Raw genomic sequence first — 19,552 nt, forward strand, 5'->3', positions numbered from 1 at the left:
TCCTTCTAATGGCTGGCTCCAACCCCAACTCTAACTCTCTCCTTCTAATGGCTGGCTCCAACCCCAACTCTAACTCTCTCCTTCTAATGGCTGGCTCCAACTCTAACTCCAACTCTAACTCTCTCCTTCTAATGGCTGGCTCCAACTCTAACTCTACCTCTCTCCTTCTAATGGCTGGCTCCAACTCTACCTCAAACTCTACCTCTCTCCTTCTAATGGCTGGCTCCAACTCTAACTTTAACTCTCTCCTTCTAATGGCTGGCTCCAACTCTAACTCTACCTCTCTCCTTCTAATGGCTGGCTCCAACCCCAACTCTAACTCTCTCCTTCTAATGGCTGGCTCCAACTGTAACTCCAACTCTAACTCTCTCCTTCTAATGGCTGGCTCCAACTAACTCTACCTCTCTCCTTCTAATGGCTGGCTCCAACCCCAACTCTACCTCTCTCCTTCTAATGGCTGGCTCCAACTCTAACTCCAACTCTAACTCTCTCCTTCTAATGGCTGGCTCTAACTAACTCTCTCCTTCTAATGGCTGGCTCCAACTAACTCTACCTCTCTCCTTCTAATGGCTGGCTCCAACTCTAACTCTAACTCTCTCCTTCTAATGGCTGGCTCCAACCCCAACTCTACCTCTCTCCTTCTAATGGCTGGCTCCAACTCCAACTCCAACTCTACCTCTCTCCTTCTAATGGCTGGCTCCAACTCTAACTCTCTCCTTCTAATGGCTGGCTCCAACTCTAACTCCACCTCTCTCCTTCTAATGGCTGGATCCAACTCTAACTCCAACTCTAACTCTCTCCTTCTAATGGCTGGCTCCAACTCCACCTCTCTCCTTTTAATGGCTGGCTCCAACTCTAACTAACTCTACCTCTCTCCTTCTAATGGCTGGCTCTAACTCCAACTCTAACTCTCTCCTTCTAATGGCTGGCTCCAACTCCAACTCTAACTCTCTCCTTCTAATGGCTGGCTCCAACTCCACCTCTCTCCTTTTAATGGCTGGCTCCAACTCTAACTAACTCTACCTCTCTCCTTCTAATGGCTGGCTCTAACTCCAACTCTAACTCTCTCCTTCTAATGGCTGGCTCCAACTCCAACTCTAACTCTCTCCTTCTAATGGCTGGCTCCAACTCCAACTCTACCTCTCTCCTTCTAATGGCTGGCTCCAACCCCAACTCTAACTCTCTCCTTCTAATGGCTGGCTCCAACTCTAACTAACTCTACCTCTCTCCTTCTAATGGCTGGCTCCAACTCTAACTCTACCTCTCTCCTTCTAATGGCTGGCTCCAACTCTAACTAACTCTACCTCTCTCCTTCTAATGGCTGGCTCCAACTCTAACTCTACCTCTCTCCTTCTAATGGCTGGCTCCAACTCCAACTCTAACTCTAACTCTCTCCTTCTAATGGCTGGCTCCAACTCCAACTCCAACTCTACCTCTCTCCTTCTAATGGCTGGCTCCAACTCTAACTCTACCTCTCTCCTTCTAATGGCTGGCTCTAACTCCAACTCTACCTCTCTCCTTCTAATGGCTGGCTCAAACTCTAACTCTAACTCTCTCCTTCTAATGGCTGGCTCCAACTCCACCTCTCTCCTTCTAATGGCTGGCTCCAACTAACTCTACCTCTCTCCTTCTAATGGCTGGCTCCAACTCCAACTCTAACTCTACCTCTCTCCTTCTAATGGCTGGCTCCAACTCTAACTCTAACTCTCTCCTTCTAATGGCTGGCTCCAACTCTAACTCTACCTCTCTCCTTCTAATGGCTGGCTCCAACCCCAACTCTAACTCTCTCCTTCTAATGGCTGGCTCCAACTCCACCTCTCTCCTTCTAATGGCTGGCTCTAACTCCAACTCTACCTCTCTCCTTCTAATGGCTGGCTCCAACTCTAACCCCAACTCTAACTCTCTCCTTCTAATGGCTGGCTCCAACTCTAACTCTACCTCTCTCCTTCTAATGGCTGGCTCCAACTCCAACTCCAACTCTACCTCTCTCCTTCTAATGGCTGGCTCCAACTCTAACCCCAACTCTAACTTTCTCCTTCTAATGGCTGGCTCTAACTCCAACTCTACCTCTCTCCTTCTAATGGCTGGCTCCAACTCTAACCCCAACTCTAACTCTCTCCTTCTAATGGCTGGCTCCAACTCTAACTCCAACTCCACCTCTCTCCTTCTAATGGCTGGCTCCAACTAACTCTACCTCTCTCCTTCTAATGGCTGGCTCCAACTCCAACTCTAACTCTACCTCTCTCCTTCTAATGGCAGGCTCCAACTCTAACTCTAACTCTCTCCTTCTAATGGCTGGCTCCAACTCTAACTCTACCTCTCTCCTTCTAATGGCTGGCTCCAACTCTAACTCTACCTCTCTCCTTCTAATGGCTGGCTCCAACTCTAACTCTACCTCTCTCCTTCTAATGGCTGGCTCCAACCCCAACTCTACCTCTCTCCTTCTAATGGCTGGCTCCAACCCCAACTCTACCTCTCTCCTTCTAATGGCTGGCTCCAACCCCAACTCTACCTCTCTCCTTTCAATGGCTGGCTCCAACTCTAACTAACTCTACCTCTCTCCTTCTAATGGCTGGCTCTAACTCCAACTCTAACTCTCTCCTTCTAATGGCTGGCTCCAACTCCAACTCTACCTCTCTCCTTCTAATGGCTGGCTCCAACTCCAACTCTACCTCTCTCCTTCTAATGGCTGGCTCCAACCCCAACTCTAACTCTCTCCTTCTAATGGCTGGCTCCAACTCCACCTCTCTCCTTCTAATGGCTGGCTCCAACTCTAACTAACTCTACCTCTCTCCTTCTAATGGCTGGCTCCAACTCTAACTCTACCTCTCTCCTTCTAATGGCTGGCTCTAACTCCAACTCTACCTCTCTCCTTCTAATGGCTGGCTCCAACAATAACCCCAACTCTACCTCTCTCCTTCTAATGGCTGGCTCCAACCCCAACTCTAACTCTCTCCTTCTAATGGCTGGCTCCAACTCCACCTCTCTCCTTCTAATGGCTGGCTCCAACTCCAACTCCAACTCTACCTCTCTCCTTCTAATGGCTGGCTCCAACTCTAACTCTCTCCTTCTAATGGCTGGCTCCAACCCCAACTCTAACTCTCTCCTTCTAATGGCTGGCTCCAACTCTACCTCTCTCCTTCTAATGGCTGGCTCCAACTCCACCTCTCTCCTTTTAATGGCTGGCTCCAACTCTAACTAACTCTACCTCTCTCCTTCTAATGGCTGGCTCTAACTCTAACTCTACCTCTCTCCTTCTAATGGCTGGCTCCAACTCCAACTCTAACTCTCTCCTTCTAATGGCTGGCTCCAACTCCAACTCTACTTCTCTCCTTCTAATGGCTGGCTCCAACCCCAACTCTAACTCTCTCCTTCTAATGGCTGGCTCCAACTCCACCTCTCTCCTTCTAATGGCTGGCTCCAACTCTAACTAACTCTACCTCTCTCCTTCTAATGGCTGGCTCCAACTCTAACTCTACCTCTCTCCTTCTAATGGCTGGCTCCAACTCTAACTAACTCTACCTCTCTCCTTCTAATGGCTGGCTCCAACTCTAACTCTACCTCTCTCCTTCTAATGGCTGGCTCCAACTCCAACTCTCTCCTTCTAATGGCTGGCTCCAACTCCAACTCTACCTCTCTCCTTCTAATGGCTGGCTCCAACTCTAACTCTACCTCTCTCCTTCTAATGGCTGGCTCCAACTCTAACTCTAACTCTCTCCTTCTAATGGCTGGCTCCAACTCCAACTCCAACTCTACCTCTCTCCTTCTAATGGCTGGCTCAAACTCTAACTCTAACTCTCTCCTTCTAATGGCTGGCTCCAACTCCACCTCTCTCCTTCTAATGGCTGGCTCCAACTAACTCTACCTCTCTCCTTCTAATGGCTGGCTCCAACTCCAACTCTAACTCTACCTCTCTCCTTCTAATGGCTGGCTCCAACTCTAACTCTAACTCTCTCCTTCTAATGGCTGGCTCCAACTCTAACTCTACCTCTCTCCTTCTAATGGCTGGCTCCAACCCCAACTCTAACTCTCTCCTTCTAATGGCTGGCTCCAACTCCACCTCTCTCCTTCTAATGGCTGGCTCCAACTCTAACTCTAACTCTCTCCTTCTAATGGCTGGCTCCAACTCTAACTCTACCTCTCTCCTTCTAATGGCTGGCTCTAACTCCAACTCTACCTCTCTCCTTCTAATGGCTGGCTCCAACTCTAACTCTACCTCTCTCCTTCTAATGGCTGGCTCTAACTCCAACTCTACCTCTCTCCTTCTAATGGCTGGCTCCAACTCTAACTCTACCTCTCTCCTTCTAATGGCTGGCTCCAACCCCAACTCTAACTCTCTCCTTCTAATGGCTGGCTCCAACTCTACCTCTAACTCTACCTCTCTCCTTCTAATGGCTGGCTCCAACTCCAACTCTACCTCTCTCCTTCTAATGGCTGGCTCCAACTCTAACTCTCTCCTTCTAATGGCTGGCTCCAACTCCACCTCTCTCCTTCTAATGGCTGGCTCCAACTAACTCTACCTCTCTCCTTCTAATGGCTGGCTCCAACTCTAACTCTAACTCTACCTCTCTCCTTCTAATGGCTGGCTCTAACTCCAACTCTACCTCTCTCCTTCTAATGGCTGGCTCCAACTCTAACTCCAACTCTAACTCTCTCCTTCTAATGGCTGGCTCCAACTAACTCTACCTCTCTCCTTCTAATGGCTGGCTCTAACTCCAACTCTACCTCTCTCCTTCTAATGGCTGGCTCCAACTCTAACTCTAACTCTACCTCTCTCCTTCTAATGGCTGGCTCCAACTCTAACTCCAACTCTAACTCTCTCCTTCTAATGGCTGGCTCCAACTAACTCTACCTCTCTCCTTCTAATGGCTGGCTCCAACTCTAACTCTACCTCTCTCCTTCTAATGGCTGGCTCCAACTCTAACTCTACCTCTCTCCTTCTAATGGCTGGCTCTAACTCCAACTCTACCTCTCTCCTTCTAATGGCTGGCTCCAACTCTAACTCTACCTCTCTCCTTCTAATGGCTGGCTCCAACTCTACCTCTAACTCTACCTCTCTCCTTCTAATGGCTGGCTCCAACTCCAACTCCAACTCTACCTCTCTCCTTCTAATGGCTGGCTCCAACTCTAACTCTAACTCTCTCCTTCTAATGGCTGGCTCCAACTCTAACTCTCTCCTTCTAATGGCTGGCTCCAACTCCACCTCTCTCCTTCTAATGGCTGGCTCCAACTAACTCTACCTCTCTCCTTCTAATGGCTGGCTCCAACTCCAACTCCAACTCTACCTCTCTCCTTCTAATGGCTGGCTCCAACTCTAACTCTAACTCTACCTCTCTCCTTCTAATGGCTGGCTCTAACTCCAACTCTACCTCTCTCCTTCTAATGGCTGGCTCCAAGCCCAACTCTAACTCTACCTCTCTCCTTCTAATGGCTGGCTCTAACTCCAACTCTACCTCTCTCCTTCTAATGGCTGGCTCCAAGCCCAACTCTAACTCTACCTCTCTCCTTCTAATGGCTGGCTCTAACTCCAACTCTACCTCTCTCCTTCTAATGGCTGGCTCTACCTCTAACTCTAACTCTCTCCTTCTAATGGCTGGCTCCAACTCTAACTCCAACTCTAACTCTCTCCTTCTAATGGCTGGCTCCAACTAACTCTACCTCTCTCCTTCTAATGGCTGGCTCTAACTCCAACTCTACCTCTCTCCTTCTAATGGCTGGCTCCAACTCTAACTCTAACTCTACCTCTCTCCTTCTAATGGCTGGCTCCAACTCTAACTCCAACTCTAACTCTCTCCTTCTAATGGCTGGCTCCAACTAACTCTACCTCTCTCCTTCTAATGGCTGGCTCCAACTCTAACTCTACCTCTCTCCTTCTAATGGCTGGCTCCAAGCCCAACTCTAACTCTCTCCTTCTAATGGCTGGCTCCAACTCTAACTCCAACTCTAACTCTCTCCTTCTAATGGCTGGCTCCAACTAACTCTACCTCTCTCCTTCTAATGGCTGGCTCCAACTCTAACTCTACCTCTCTCCTTCTAATGGCTGGCTCCAACCCCAACTCTAACTCTCTCCTTCTAATGGCTGGCTCCAACTGTAACTCCAACTCTACCTCTCTCCTTCTAATGGCTGGCTCCAACTCTAACTCTACCTCTCTCCTTCTAATGGCTGGCTCCAACTCTAACTCTACCTCTCTCCTTCTAATGGCTGGCTCCAACCCCAACTCTAACTCTCTCCTTCTAATGGCTGGCTCCAACTGTAACTCCAACTCTAACTCTCTCCTTCTAATGGCTGGCTTCAACTAACTCTACCTCTCTCCTTCTAATGGCTGGCTCCAACCCCAACTCTAACTCTCTCCTTCTAATGGCTGGCTCCAACTCTAACTCTCTCCTTCTAATGGCTGGCTCCAACTAACTCTACCTCTCTCCTTCTAATGGCTGGCTCCAACTCTAACTCTACCTCTCTCCTTCTAATGGCTGGCTCCAACCCCAACTCTAACTCTCTCCTTCTAATGGCTGGCTCCAACTGTAACTCCAACTCTACCTCTCTCCTTCTAATGGCTGGCTCCAACTCTAACTCTACCTCTCTCCTTCTAATGGCTGGCTCCAACCCCAACTCTAACTCTCTCCTTCTAATGGCTGGCTCCAACTGTAACTCCAACTCTAACTCTCTCCTTCTAATGGCTGGCTTCAACTAACTCTACCTCTCTCCTTCTAATGGCTGGCTCCAACCCCAACTCTACCTCTCTCCTTCTAATGGCTGGCTCCAACTCTAACTCTAACTCTCTCCTTCTAATGGCTGGCTCCAACTAACTCTACCTCTCTCCTTCTAATGGCTGGCTCCAACTCTAACTCTAACTCTAACTCTCTCCTTCTAATGGCTGGCTCCAACTAACTCTACCTCTCTCCTTCTAATGGCTGGCTCCAACTCTAACTCTACCTCTCTCCTTCTAATGGCTGGCTCCAACTCTACCTCTAACTCTACCTCTCTCCTTCTAATGGCTGGCTCCAACTCCAACTCTAACTCTAACTCTCTCCTTCTAATGGCTGGCTCCAACTCTAACTCCAACTCTAACTCTCTCCTTCTAATGGCTGGCTCCAACTCTACCTCCAACTCTACCTCTCTCCTTCTAATGGCTGGCTCCAACTCCAACTCTAACTGTACTTCTCTCCTTCTAATGGCTGGCTCCAACTCTAACTCTACCTCCAACTCTAGCCCTCAGCATTGATTTGTAGAGCAGTCCATTACAAGCTGGTCCTCAGAGGCCTGACACAAAAGAACACACACATATATACACAGCCCAGAGCAGCAGGTTATATCTCCAGCCAGATCACTAGAAATAGACTGCGATTTTAGATGTTTGAAAAGGCCCTTAGGATGTCAATATACAGTGTATTCGGGAAAGTATTCAGACCCCTTGACTTTTCGCACATTTTGTTATATCACAGCCTTTTCTAAAATGGATTGAATTGGCTTTATTCCTCATCAGTCTCCGCACAATACACCATAATGACATCACAATACCCCATAATGAAATCACAATACCCCATAATGACATCACAATACCCCATAATGACATCACAATACCCCATAATGACGACGCAAAAACAGGTTTTCTACATTTTTGCAAATGTATAAAAAATGTACAACTGAAATATCACATTTACATAAGTATTCAGACCCTTTACTCAGTACTTTGTTTAAGCACCTTTGGCAGCGATTACAGCATCAAGTCTTCTTGGGTATGACGCTACAAGCTTGGCACACCTGTATTTGGGGAGTTTCTCCCATTCTTCTCTGCAGATCCTCTCAAGCTCTGTCAGGTTGGATGGGGAGCGTCGGCTCACAGCTATTTTCAGGTCTCTCCAGAGATGTTCGATCGGGTTCAAGTCCGGGCTCTGGCTGGGCCGCTTAAAGACATTCAGAGACTTGTCTCGAAGCCACTCCTGCGCTGTCTTGGCTGTGTGCTTAGGGTCATTGGTGAACCTTCACCCCAGTCTGAGGTACCCGAGCGCTCTGGAGCAGGTTTTTCATCAAGGATCTGTCTGTACTTTGCTCTGTTCACATTTCCCTCGATCCTGACTTGTCTCCCAGTCCCTGCTGCTGAATAACATCCCCAGAGCATGATGCTGCCACCACCATGCTTCACTGTAGGGATGGTGCCAGGTTTCCTCCAGACATGATGTTGCCACCACCATGCTTCACCGTAGGGATGGTGCCAGGTTTCCTCCAGACATGATGCTGCCACCACCATGCTTCACTGTAGGGATGGTGCCAGGTTTCCTCCAGACATGATGCTGCCACCACCATGCTTCACCGTAGGGATGGTGCCAGGTTTCCTCCAGAAGTGACACATGGCATTCAGGCCAAAGTGTTCAATCTTGGTTTCATCAAACCAGAGAATATTGTTTCTCATGGTCCTTTAGGTGCCTTCCCCAGATCAGTGCCTCGACACAATCCTGTCTCGAAGCTCTACGGACAATTCCTTTGACCTCATGACTTGGTTTTTGCTCTGACATGCACTGTCAACTGTGGGACCTTATATAGACAGGTGTGTGCCTTTCCAAATCATGTCCAATCAATTGAATTGACCACAGGTGGACTTCAATCAAGTTGCAGAAACATCTCAAGGATGATCAATGGAAACAGGATGCACCTGAGCTTAATTTCTTGTCTCATAGCAAAGGGTCTGAATACTTATGTAAATAAGGAATTACTGTTTTTTATTTTGAATACATTTCTAAAATTTCAGAAAAACGTTTTTTTGCTTTGTCATTGTGTATTGTGTGTAGCTTGATAAACATTTGTATTTATTTCATCCATTTTAGAATAAGGCTGTAAAGTAACAAAATGGGAAGTGGTCTGAATTCTTTCCTCTGCACTCACATTATATTTTACAAACGATTGCACAGCACTGTGCGCGAACTTGTGATGCTCAGAGCCAAAGCTCGCTGCTGAAACCACTGTGCCTCTGCAGATCTTTAGCTTTGTGAACTGAATACTTGATGATAGTTAATGGAAACAGTGTGTTGTTTTGAATGATTGTGTTTTAAGCCTTCCCCAAACCATAGCCCTAACCTTAACCACACTGGATTAATACCTAAACTTAACCCTTTGAGTTGTTTCTGTTTTAACACTGTATCCACGCAGAATTAACCCTGTAACCATGCAGAATTAACCCTGTAACCATGCAGAATTAACCCTGTATCCACGCAGAATTAACCCTGTATCCACACAGAATTAACCCTGTATCCACGCAGAATTAACCCTGTAACCACGCAGAATTAACCCTGTAACCACGCAGAATGAACCCTGTAACCATGCAGAATTAACCCTGTAACCATGCAGAATTAACCCTGTAACCATGCAGAATTAACCCTGTAACCATGCAGAATTAACCCTGTAACCACGCAGAATTAACCCTGTAACCACGCAGAATTAACCCTGTAACCACGCAGAATTAACCCTGTAACCACGCAGAATTAACCCTGTAACCACGCAGAATTAACACTGTAACCACGCAGAATGAACCCTGTAACCACGCGGAATTAACCCTGTAACCACGCGGAATTAACCCTGTAACCATGCGGAATTAACCCTGTAACCATGCGGAATTAACCCTGTAACCATGCAGAATTAACCCTGTAACCATGCAGAATTAACCCTGTAACCACGCGGAATTAACCCTGTAACCACGCGGAATTAACCCTGTAACCATGCGGAATTAACCCTGTAACCATGCGGAATTAACCCTGTAACCATGCGGAATTAACCCTGTAACCATGCGGAATTAACCCTGTAACCATGCGGAATTAACCCTGTAACCATGCGGAATTAACCCTGTAACCATGCGTAATTAACCCTGTAACCATGCGTAATTAACCCTGTAACCATGCGTAATTAACCCTGTAACCATGCGTAATTAACCCTGTAACCATGCAGAATTAACCCTGTAACCATGCAGAATTAACCCTGTAACCATGCAGAATTAACCCTGTAACCATGCAGAATTAACCCTGTAACCACGCAGAATTAACCCTGTAACCATGCATGAATAAAAATTTCAAAGGGAAACTATGAGCTCTTGTTGTGTTTTTCTGCCCGGATACAGAGATGACAGACAGACAGCATCACACCACTGACCTCTCCCAGTGACTACACACGTTAGGGTCATCCGGGTTCAGGGGCAACGCGCCATAGATCAACCCCAGGAGGGTGAACCCTAGCAGGGCCACAGAGACAGCCCCACCTGGCCCCATCCTTCAGACCTAGAGAGAGAGAGAGAGAGAGAGAGAGAGAGAGAGAGAGAGAGAGAGAGAGAGAGAGAGAGAGAGAGAGAGAGAGAGAGAGAGAGAGAGAGACAGAGAGACAGAGAGACAGAGAGACAGAGAGACAGAGAGACAGAGAGACAGAGAGACAGAGAGACAGAGAGACAGAGAGACAGAGAGACAGAGAGACAGAGAGAGAGAGAGAGAGAGAGAGAGAGAGAGAGAGAGAGAGAGAGAGAGAGAGAGAGAGAGAGAGAGAGAGGAACAAAGGGAAAATGAAAGAGAAACAGAGGAAAATAAATATCATTACAGTAATATTACTATTTAATTGTGAAACATCAGAAGGTTAAGCGAATACAAACAGCTAAATCAGCTCCCACAACCTTCTATAAACGCTGAGACCATTTCTAATATTCTAAGAATAACGTTTAACATTTTAAGACCCAGGGCCTCCCGGGTGGCGCAGTGGTCTAGGGCACATCGCAGTGCTAGCTGCGCCACCAGAGTCTCTGGGTACGCGCCCAGGCTGGGCTGGGTTCGCGCCCAGGCTCTGTCGCAGCCGGCCGCAACCGGGAGGTCCGTGGGGCGACGCACAATTGGCATAGCGTCGTCCGGGTTAGGGAGGGTTTGGCCGGTAGGGATATCCTTGTCTCAGTATGTAAAAAAAAAAAATATGTAATAAAATGTATGCACTCTACTGTAAGTCGCTCTGGATAAGAGCGTCTGCTAATTGACTAAAATGTAAATGTAAGAACGTTTTTTAACATTCTAAGAACGTTTAACATTCTAAGAAGAAAGTTGTTTAACATTCTAAGAAGAACGCTTTTTAACATTCTAAGAAGAACGCTTTTTAACATTCTAAGAAGAACGCTTTTTAACATTCTAAGAAGAACGTTTTTTAACATTCTAAGAAGAACGTTTTTTAACATTCTAAGAAGAACGTTTTTTAACATTCTAAGAAGAACGTTTTTTAACATTCTAACAAGAACGTTTTTTAACATTCTAACAAGAACGTTTTTTAACATTCTAACAAGAACGTTTTTTAACATTCTAACAAGAACGTTTTTTAACATTCTAAGAAGAACGTTTTTTAACATTCTAAGAAGAACGTATTTTAACATTCTAAGAATAACGTATTTTAACATTCTAAGAACGTTTAACATTCTAAGAACGTTTAACATTCTAAGAACGTTTAACATTCTAAGAAGAACGTTTTTTAACATTCTAAGAAAGTTTTTTAACATTCTAAGAAAGTTTTTTAACATTCTAAGAATAACGTATTTTAACATTCTAAGAACGTTTAACATTCTAAGAAGAAAGTATTTTAATATTCTAAGAAGAAAGTTTAACATTCTAAGAGGAAAGTTTTTTTAACATTCTAAGAATGAAGATTTTTAACATTCTAAGAACTAAAAATGTCTCGCTGCATATCGAGGGATAAAATTAAAGTGTCGCACTGCAGGTAGGAGTTGAAGTGATGATGACACAACGAACACACACACACACAGCAGACAGGAAGTGGTGCATGTAGTGACAATACATCACAGAGCCTATTTTTCATGCTGTCAGGAATATTCCACCATGATGAATAGAACCAATAGTGACAGACATTGATGCATGCCAAACCGTCACACCCACAAACACATCTGCATCCCAAATGGCAACCACAGAGCTCTGCTCAATAGTAGCACACTATATAGGGAATAGGGCTCTGGTCTATAGTAGTACCACTATATAGGGAATAGGACTCTGGTCTATAGTAGTACCACTATATAGGGAATAGGACTTTGGTCTATAGTAGTACCACTATATAGGGAATAGGGTGTCATTTGGGACACAGTGTCCTGAAGAGGCGAGGGAATGACAGTACGAACACCCCACATTCATTTGTGGAACATTGCTGGAGTGTTCTCATTAAGGGTATAAGGTTATGCTGAGGTTGGAGAGGAGAGCTCAGAGACTGGCAGGCAGGTCACATGGTCTATAGCTCTATTTGTGGATTCAAATCTAGTACTTCAAATGTGTGTGTGTGTGTGTGTGTGTGTGTGTGTGTGTGTGTGTGCCTGTTACTCAGCCCTGGCTAGAACAGGTGATACACTCAGCCACGGTGGCAGCCCTCAGTAGAACAGGTGATACACTCAGCCACGGTGGCAGCCCTGACTAGAACAGGTGATACACTCAGCCACAGTGGCAGCCCTCAGTAGAACAGGTTATACACTCAGCCACGGTGGCAGCCCTGACTAGAACAGGTGATACACTCAGCCACGGTGGCAGCCCTCAGTAGAACAGGTGGTACACTCAGCCACGGTGGCAGCCCTGACTAGAACAGGTGATACACTCAGCCACAGTGGCAGCCCTGACTAGAACAGGTTATACACTCAGCCACGGTGGCAGCCCTCAGTAGAACAGGTTATACACTCAGCCACGGTGGCAGCCCTCAGCAGAACAGGTTATACACTCAGCCACGGTGGCAGCCCTCAGTAGAACAGGTTATACACTCAGCCACAGTGGCATCCCTGACTAGAACATGTTATAAACTCAGCCACGGTGGCAGCCCTCAGTAGAGCAGGTTACACACTCAGCCACGGTGGCAGCCCTCAGTAAAACAGGTTATACACTCAGCCACGGTGGCAGCCCTCAGTGGAACAGGTTATACACTCAGCCCTCAGTAGAACAGGTTATACACTCAGCCATGGTGGCAGCCCTCAGTAGAACAGGCTATACACTCAGCCACGGTGGCAGCCCTGACTAGAACAGGTTATACACTCTGCCACAGTGGCAGCCCTCAGTAGAACAGGTTATACACTCAGCCACGGTGGCAGCCCTCAGTAGAACAGGTTATACACTCAGCCACGGTGGCAACCCTGACTAGAACAGGTTATACACTCAGCCACGGTCGCAGCCATCGGCAGAACAGGTTATACACTCAGCCACGGTGGCAGCCCTCAGTAGAACAGGTTATACACTCAGCCACGGTGGCAGCCCTCAGTAGAACAGGTTATACACTCAGCCACGGTGGCAGCCCTCAGTAGAACAGGTTATACACTCAGCCACGGTGGCAGCCCTCAGTAGAACAGGTTATACACTCAGCCATGGTGGCAGCCCTCAGTAGAACAGGTTATACACTCAGCCACGGTGGCAGCCCTCAGTAGAACAGGTTATACACTCAGCCACGGCGGCAGCCCTCAGTAGAACAGGTTATACACTCAGCCACGGTGGCAGCCCTCAGCAGAGCAGGTTATACACTCAGCCACGGTGGCAGCCCTCAGTAAAACAGGTTCTACACTCAGCCACGGTGGCAGCCCTCAGTAGAACAGGTTATACACTCAGCCACGGTGGCAGCCCTCAGCAGAGCAGGTTATACACTCAGCCACAGTGGCAGCCCTCAGTAGAACAGGTTATACAGTCAGCCACGGTGGCAGCCCTCAGCAGAGCAGGTTATACACTCAGCCACGGTGGCAGCCCTCAGTAGAACAGGCTATACACTCAGCCACGGTGGCAACCCTGACTAGAACATGTGATACACTCAGCCACGGTGGCAGCCCTCAGTAGAACAGGTTATACACTCAGCCATGGTGGCAGCCCTCAGTAGAACAGGTTATACACTCAGCCATGGTGGCAGCCCTCAGTAGAACAGGTTATACACTCAGCCATGGTGGCAGCCCTCAGTAGAACAGGTTATACACTCAGCCACGGTGGCAGCCCTCAGTAAACAGGTTATACACTCAGCCCTCAGTAGAACAGGCTATACACTCAGCCACGGTGGCAGCCCTCAGTAGAACAGGTTATACACTCAGCCACGGTGGCAGCCCTCGGTAGGACAGGTTATACACTCAGCCACGGTGGCAGCCCTCGGTAGAACAGGTTATACACTCAGCCACGGTGGCAGCCCTCGGTAGAACAGGTTGTACACTCAGCCACGTGGCAGCCCTCGGTAGAACAGGTTATACACTCAGCCACGGTGGCAGCCCTCAGTAGAACAGGTTGTAACCTCAGCCACAGTTGCAGCCCTCAGTAGAACAGGTTATACACTCAGCCACGGTGGCAGCCCTCAGTAGAACAGGTTATACACTCAGCCACGGTGGCAACCCTGACTAGAACATGTGATACACTCAGCCACGGTGGCAGCCCTCAGTAGAACAGGTTATACACTCAGCCATGGTGGCAGCCCTCAGTAGAACAGGTTATACACTCAGCCATGGTGGCAGCCCTCAGTAGAACAGGTTATACACTCAGCCATGGTGGCAGCCCTCAGTAGAACAGGTTATACAGTCAGCCACGGTGGAAGCCTTCAGCAGAGCAGGTTATACACTCAGCCACGGTGGCAGCCCTCAGTAGAACAGGCTATACACTCAGCCACGGTGGCAACCCTGACTAGAACATGTGATACACTCAGCCACGGTGGCAGCCCTCAGTAGAACAGGTTATACACTCAGCCATGGTGGCAGCCCTCAGTAGAACAGGTTATACACTCAGCCACAGTGGCAGCCCTCAGTAAACAGGTTATACACTCAGCCCTCAGTAGAACAGGCTATACACTCAGCCACGGTGGCAGCCCTCAGTAGAACAGGTTATACACTCAGCCACGGTGGCAGCCCTCGGTAGGACAGGTTATACACTCAGCCACGGTGGCAGCCCTCGGTAGAACAGGTTATACACTCAGCCACGGTGGCAGCCCTCGGTAGAACAGGTTATACACTCAGCCACGGTGGCAGCCCTCAGTAGAACAGGTTGTAACCTCAGCCACAGTGGCAGCCCTCAGTAGAACAGGTTATACACTCAGCCACGGTGGCAGCCCTCAGTAGAACAGGTTATACACTCAGCCACGGTGGCAGCCCTGACTAGAACATGTTATACACTCAGCCACGGTGGCAGCCCTCAATAGAACAGGTTATACACTCAGCCACGGTGGCAGCCCTCGGTAGGACAGGTTATACACTCAGCCACGGTGGCAGCCCTCAGTAGAACAGGTTATACACTCAGCCACAGTGGCAGCCCTCAGTAGAACAGGTTATACACTCAGCCACGGTGGCAGCCCTCAGTAGAACAGGTTATACACTCAGCCACGGTGGCAGCCCTCAGTAGAACAGGTTATACACTCAGCCACGGCGGCAGCCCTCAGTAGAACAGGTTATACACTCAGCCACGGTGGCAGCCCTCAGCAGAGCAGGTTATACACTCAGCCACGGTGGCAGCCCTCAGTAAAACAGGTTCTACACTCAGCCACGGTGGCAGCCCTCAGTAGAACAGGCTATACACTCAGCCACAGTGGCAGCCCTCAGTAGAACAGGTTATACACTCAGCCACGGTGGCAGCCCTCAGCAGAGCAGGTTATACACTCAGCCACAGTGGCAGCCCTCAGTAGAACAGGTTATACAGTCAGCCACGGTGGCAGCCCTCAGCAGAGCAGGTTATACACTCAGCCACGGTGGCAGCCCTCAGTAGAACAGGCTATACACTCAGCCACGGTGGCAACCCTGACTAGAACATGTGATACACTCAGCCACGGTGGCAGCCCTCAGTAGAACAGGTTATACACTCAGCCATGGTGGCAGCCCTCAGTAGAACAGGTTATACACTCAGCCATGGTGGCAGCCCTCAGTAGAACAGGTTATACACTCAGCCATGGTGGCAGCCCTCAGTAGAACAGGTTATACACTCAGCCACGGTGGCAACCCTGACTAGAACAGGTTATACACTCAGCCACGGTGGCAGCCCTCAGTAGAACAGGTTATACACTCAGCCACGGTGGCAGCCCTCAGTAGAACAGGTTATACACTCAGCCACGGTGGCAGCCCTCAGTAGAACAGGTTATACACTCAGCCCTCAGTAGAACAGGTGATACACTCAGCCACGGTGACAGCCCTCAGTAGAACAGGTTATACATTCAGCCACGGTGGCAGCCCTCAGTAGAACAGGTGATACACTCAGCCACGGTGGCAGCCCTCAGTAGAACAGGTTATACACTCAGCCACAGTGGCAGCCCTCAGTAGAACAGGTTATACACTCAGCCACAGTGGCAGCCCTCAGTGGAACAGGTTATACACTCAGCCACGGTGGCAGCCCTCAGTAGAACAGGTGATACACTCAGCCACGGTGGCAGCCCTCAGTAGAACAGGTTATACACTCAGCCACAGTGGCAGCCCTCAGTAGAACAGGTTATACACTCAGCCACAGTGGCAGCCCTCAGTAGAACAGGTTATACACTCAGCCCTCAGTAGAACAGGTTATACACTCAGCCACGGTGGCAGCCCTCAGTAGAACAGGTTATACACTCAGCCACAGTGGCAGCCCTCAGTAGAACAGGTTTGTGGTTTGATTGATGAGTGAGAGGAAATCAATGTTCCTCTTCCTCCTGTTCAGTAGCAGTTAATTTACACAGCCAGGGGTTACACTCAGGTTCATTTCCTGAACATCACTCATTTACACACACACACACACATGGCGCACACACACACACACACACACTTTGACTCACATACATTTGGGATAAGGAGCATATAGCAGGTCTGGTTTCAAGGAAAATGTGTGGTCAAGGACATGATGGGGACATTCTATTTTTGTCTATGGACTGATCCTAGACCAGCCCTGGGCTGACCAATACACCGGGCAGTGGTGCATTGTTGTCTATAGACTGATCCTAGACCAGTCCTGGGCTTACCAATACACAGCGCAGTGTCTTTGTTGTCTAAAGCCACAGGGCTCTTCCCGCAGGCTCTATTTCCCTACGTGGGAGCATTGTGATCTGTAGGTCGTGACCTGGTTACATGTACATTGAACAACCATATCAATGTTTTTGACAGGATCGTCCCTTGTTTTGAATGTAATCAATAGCTCTATTGTACAAGACAGTCTTTGATGTTTCTACAGAGACAATCCAAATCCTCTAAGTCATTTTCTGAAGGGATTTATTTCCCAATCCTTAAAGAAAGATATTCAAGGCTTTAGGTACACGGGTTAGCAAGATATTCACGACTTTAGGTACACGGGTTAGCAAGATATTCAAGGCTTTAGGTACACGGGTTAGCAAGATATTCAAGACTTTAGGTATACGGGTTAGCAAGATATTCAAGGCTTTAGGTATACGGGTTAGCAAGATATTCAAGGCTTTAGGTATACGGGTTAGCAAGATATTCAAGGCTTTAGGTACACGGGTTATCAAGATATTCAAGGCTTTAGGTACAAGGTTAGCAAGATATTCAAGGCTTTAGGTACACGGGTTAGCAAGATATTCAAGGCTTTAGGTATACGGGTTAGCAAGATATTCAAGGCTTTAGGTACACGGGTTAGCAAGATATTCAAGGCTTTAGGTACACGGGTTAGCAAGATATTCAAGGCTTTAGGTATACGGGTTAGCAAGATATTCAAGGCTTTAGGTATACGGGTTAGCAAGATATTCAAGGCTTTAGGTACACGGGTTAGCAAGATATTCAAGGCTTTAGGTACACGGGTTAGCAAGATATTCAAGGCTTTAGGTACACGGGTTAGCAAGATATTCACGACTTTAGGTACACGGGTTAGCAAGATATTCAAGGCTTTAGGTACACGGGTTAGCAAGATATTCAAGGCTTTAGGTACACGGGTTAGCAAGATATTCAAGGCTTTAGGTACACGGGTTAGCAAAATATTCAAGGCTTTAGGTACACGGGTTAGCAAGATATTCAAGGCTTTAGGTATACGGGTTAGCAAGATATTCAAGGCTTTAGGTATACGGGTTAGCAAGATATTCAAGGCTTTAGGTACACGGGTTAGCAAGATATTCAAGGCTTTAGGTACACGGGTTAGCAAGATATTCAAGGCTTTAGGTATACGGGTTAGCAAGATATTCAAGGCTTTAGGTATACGGGTTAGCAAGATATTCAAGGCTTTAGGTACACGGGTTAGCAAGATATTCAAGGCTTTAGGTACACGGGTTAGCAAAATATTCAAGGCTTTAGGTATACGGGTTAGCAAGATATTCAAGGCTTTAGGTATACGGGTTAGCAAGATATTCAAGGCTTTAGGTACACGGGTTAGCAAGATATTCAAGGCTTTAGGTACACGGGTTAGCAAGATATTCAAGGCTTTAGGTATACGGGTTAGCAAGATATTCAAGGCTTTAGGTATACGGGTTAGCAAGATATTCAAGGCTTTAGGTACACGGGTTAGCAAGATATTCAAGGCTTTAGGTACACGGGTTAGCAAGATATTCAAGGCTTTAGGTACACGGGTTAGCAAGATATTCAAGGCTTTAGGTATACGGGTTAGCAAGATATTCAAGGCTTTAGGTATACGGGTTAGCAAGATATTCAAGGCTTTAGGTACACGGGTTAGCAAGATATTCAAGGCTTTAGGTACACGGGTTAGCAAGATATTCAAGGCTTTAGGTACACGGGTTAGCAAGATATTCAAGGCTTTAGGTACACGGGTTGTACAGCTCCTATTCAACGACTTTCCAAAGTTATTATTCAGATCAGGCTCAATGTTTTACAACTTCAGTTTAATCTCTACATCTAAAGACCCAAACATGGACACTCTCACTGTGGCTGCTTCACCTCATGTATTGTTGTCTCTACCTTCTTTCCCTTTGAGCTGGTGTCTGTGTCCAAAAGGGTTTGTATTATGTTTGTGCTGCTACCACGTGGTGTTGTCTCTCTTTATGTAGTGTTGTGGTGTCTCCCTTTATGTAGTGTTGTGGTGTCTCTCTTTATGTAGTGTTGTGGTGTCTCTCTTTATGTAGTGTTGTGGTGTCTCCCTTTATGTAGTGTTGTGGTGTCTCCCTTTATGTAGTGTTGTGGTGTCTCCCTTTATGTAGTGTTGTGGTGTCTCTCTTTATGTAGTGTTGTGGTGTCTCTCTTTATGTAGTGTTGTGGTGTCTCTCTTTATGTAGTGTTGTGGTGTCTCTCTTTATGTAGTGTTGTGGTGTCTCTCTTTATGTAGTGTTGTGGTGTCTCCCTTTATGTAGTGTTGTGGTGTCTCCCTTTATGTAGTGTTGTGGTGTCTCCCTTTATGTAGTGTTGTGGTGTCTCTCTTTATGTAGTGTTGTGGTGTCTCTCTTTATGTAGTGTTGTGGTGTCTCTCTTTATGTAGTGTTGTGGTGTCTCCCTTTATGTAGTGTTGTGGTGTCTCTCTTTATGTAGTGTTGTGGTGTCTCTCTTTATGTAGTGTTGTGGTGTCTCTCTTTATGTAGTGTTGTGGTGTCTCCCTTTATGTAGTGTTGTGGTGTCTCTCTTTATGTAGTGTTGTGGTGTCTCTCTTTATGTAGTGTTGTGGTGTCTCCCTTTATGTAGTGTTGTGGTGTCTCTCTTTA

General features: G+C 47.4%; 1 protein-coding gene across 1 annotated transcript in view; it reads right to left on the reverse strand.

The window, feature by feature from the left end:
• LOC129834841 (multiple epidermal growth factor-like domains protein 11) overlaps nucleotides 1-19,552 on the reverse strand; it is a 355,101-nt gene that overhangs the window by 279,104 nt on the left and 56,445 nt on the right. Inside the window, exon 2 of the mRNA XM_055900156.1 lies at nucleotides 10,139-10,263. Within this exon, the coding sequence (XP_055756131.1) occupies nucleotides 10,139-10,254 (116 nt within the window). The 5' untranslated portion in view covers nucleotides 10,255-10,263. The remainder of the gene's footprint in view (nucleotides 1-10,138; nucleotides 10,264-19,552) is intronic.

This window comes from Salvelinus fontinalis, chromosome 35 (assembly GCF_029448725.1).
Source record: "Salvelinus fontinalis isolate EN_2023a chromosome 35, ASM2944872v1, whole genome shotgun sequence".
Classification (NCBI taxonomy): domain Eukaryota; kingdom Metazoa; phylum Chordata; class Actinopteri; order Salmoniformes; family Salmonidae; genus Salvelinus; species Salvelinus fontinalis.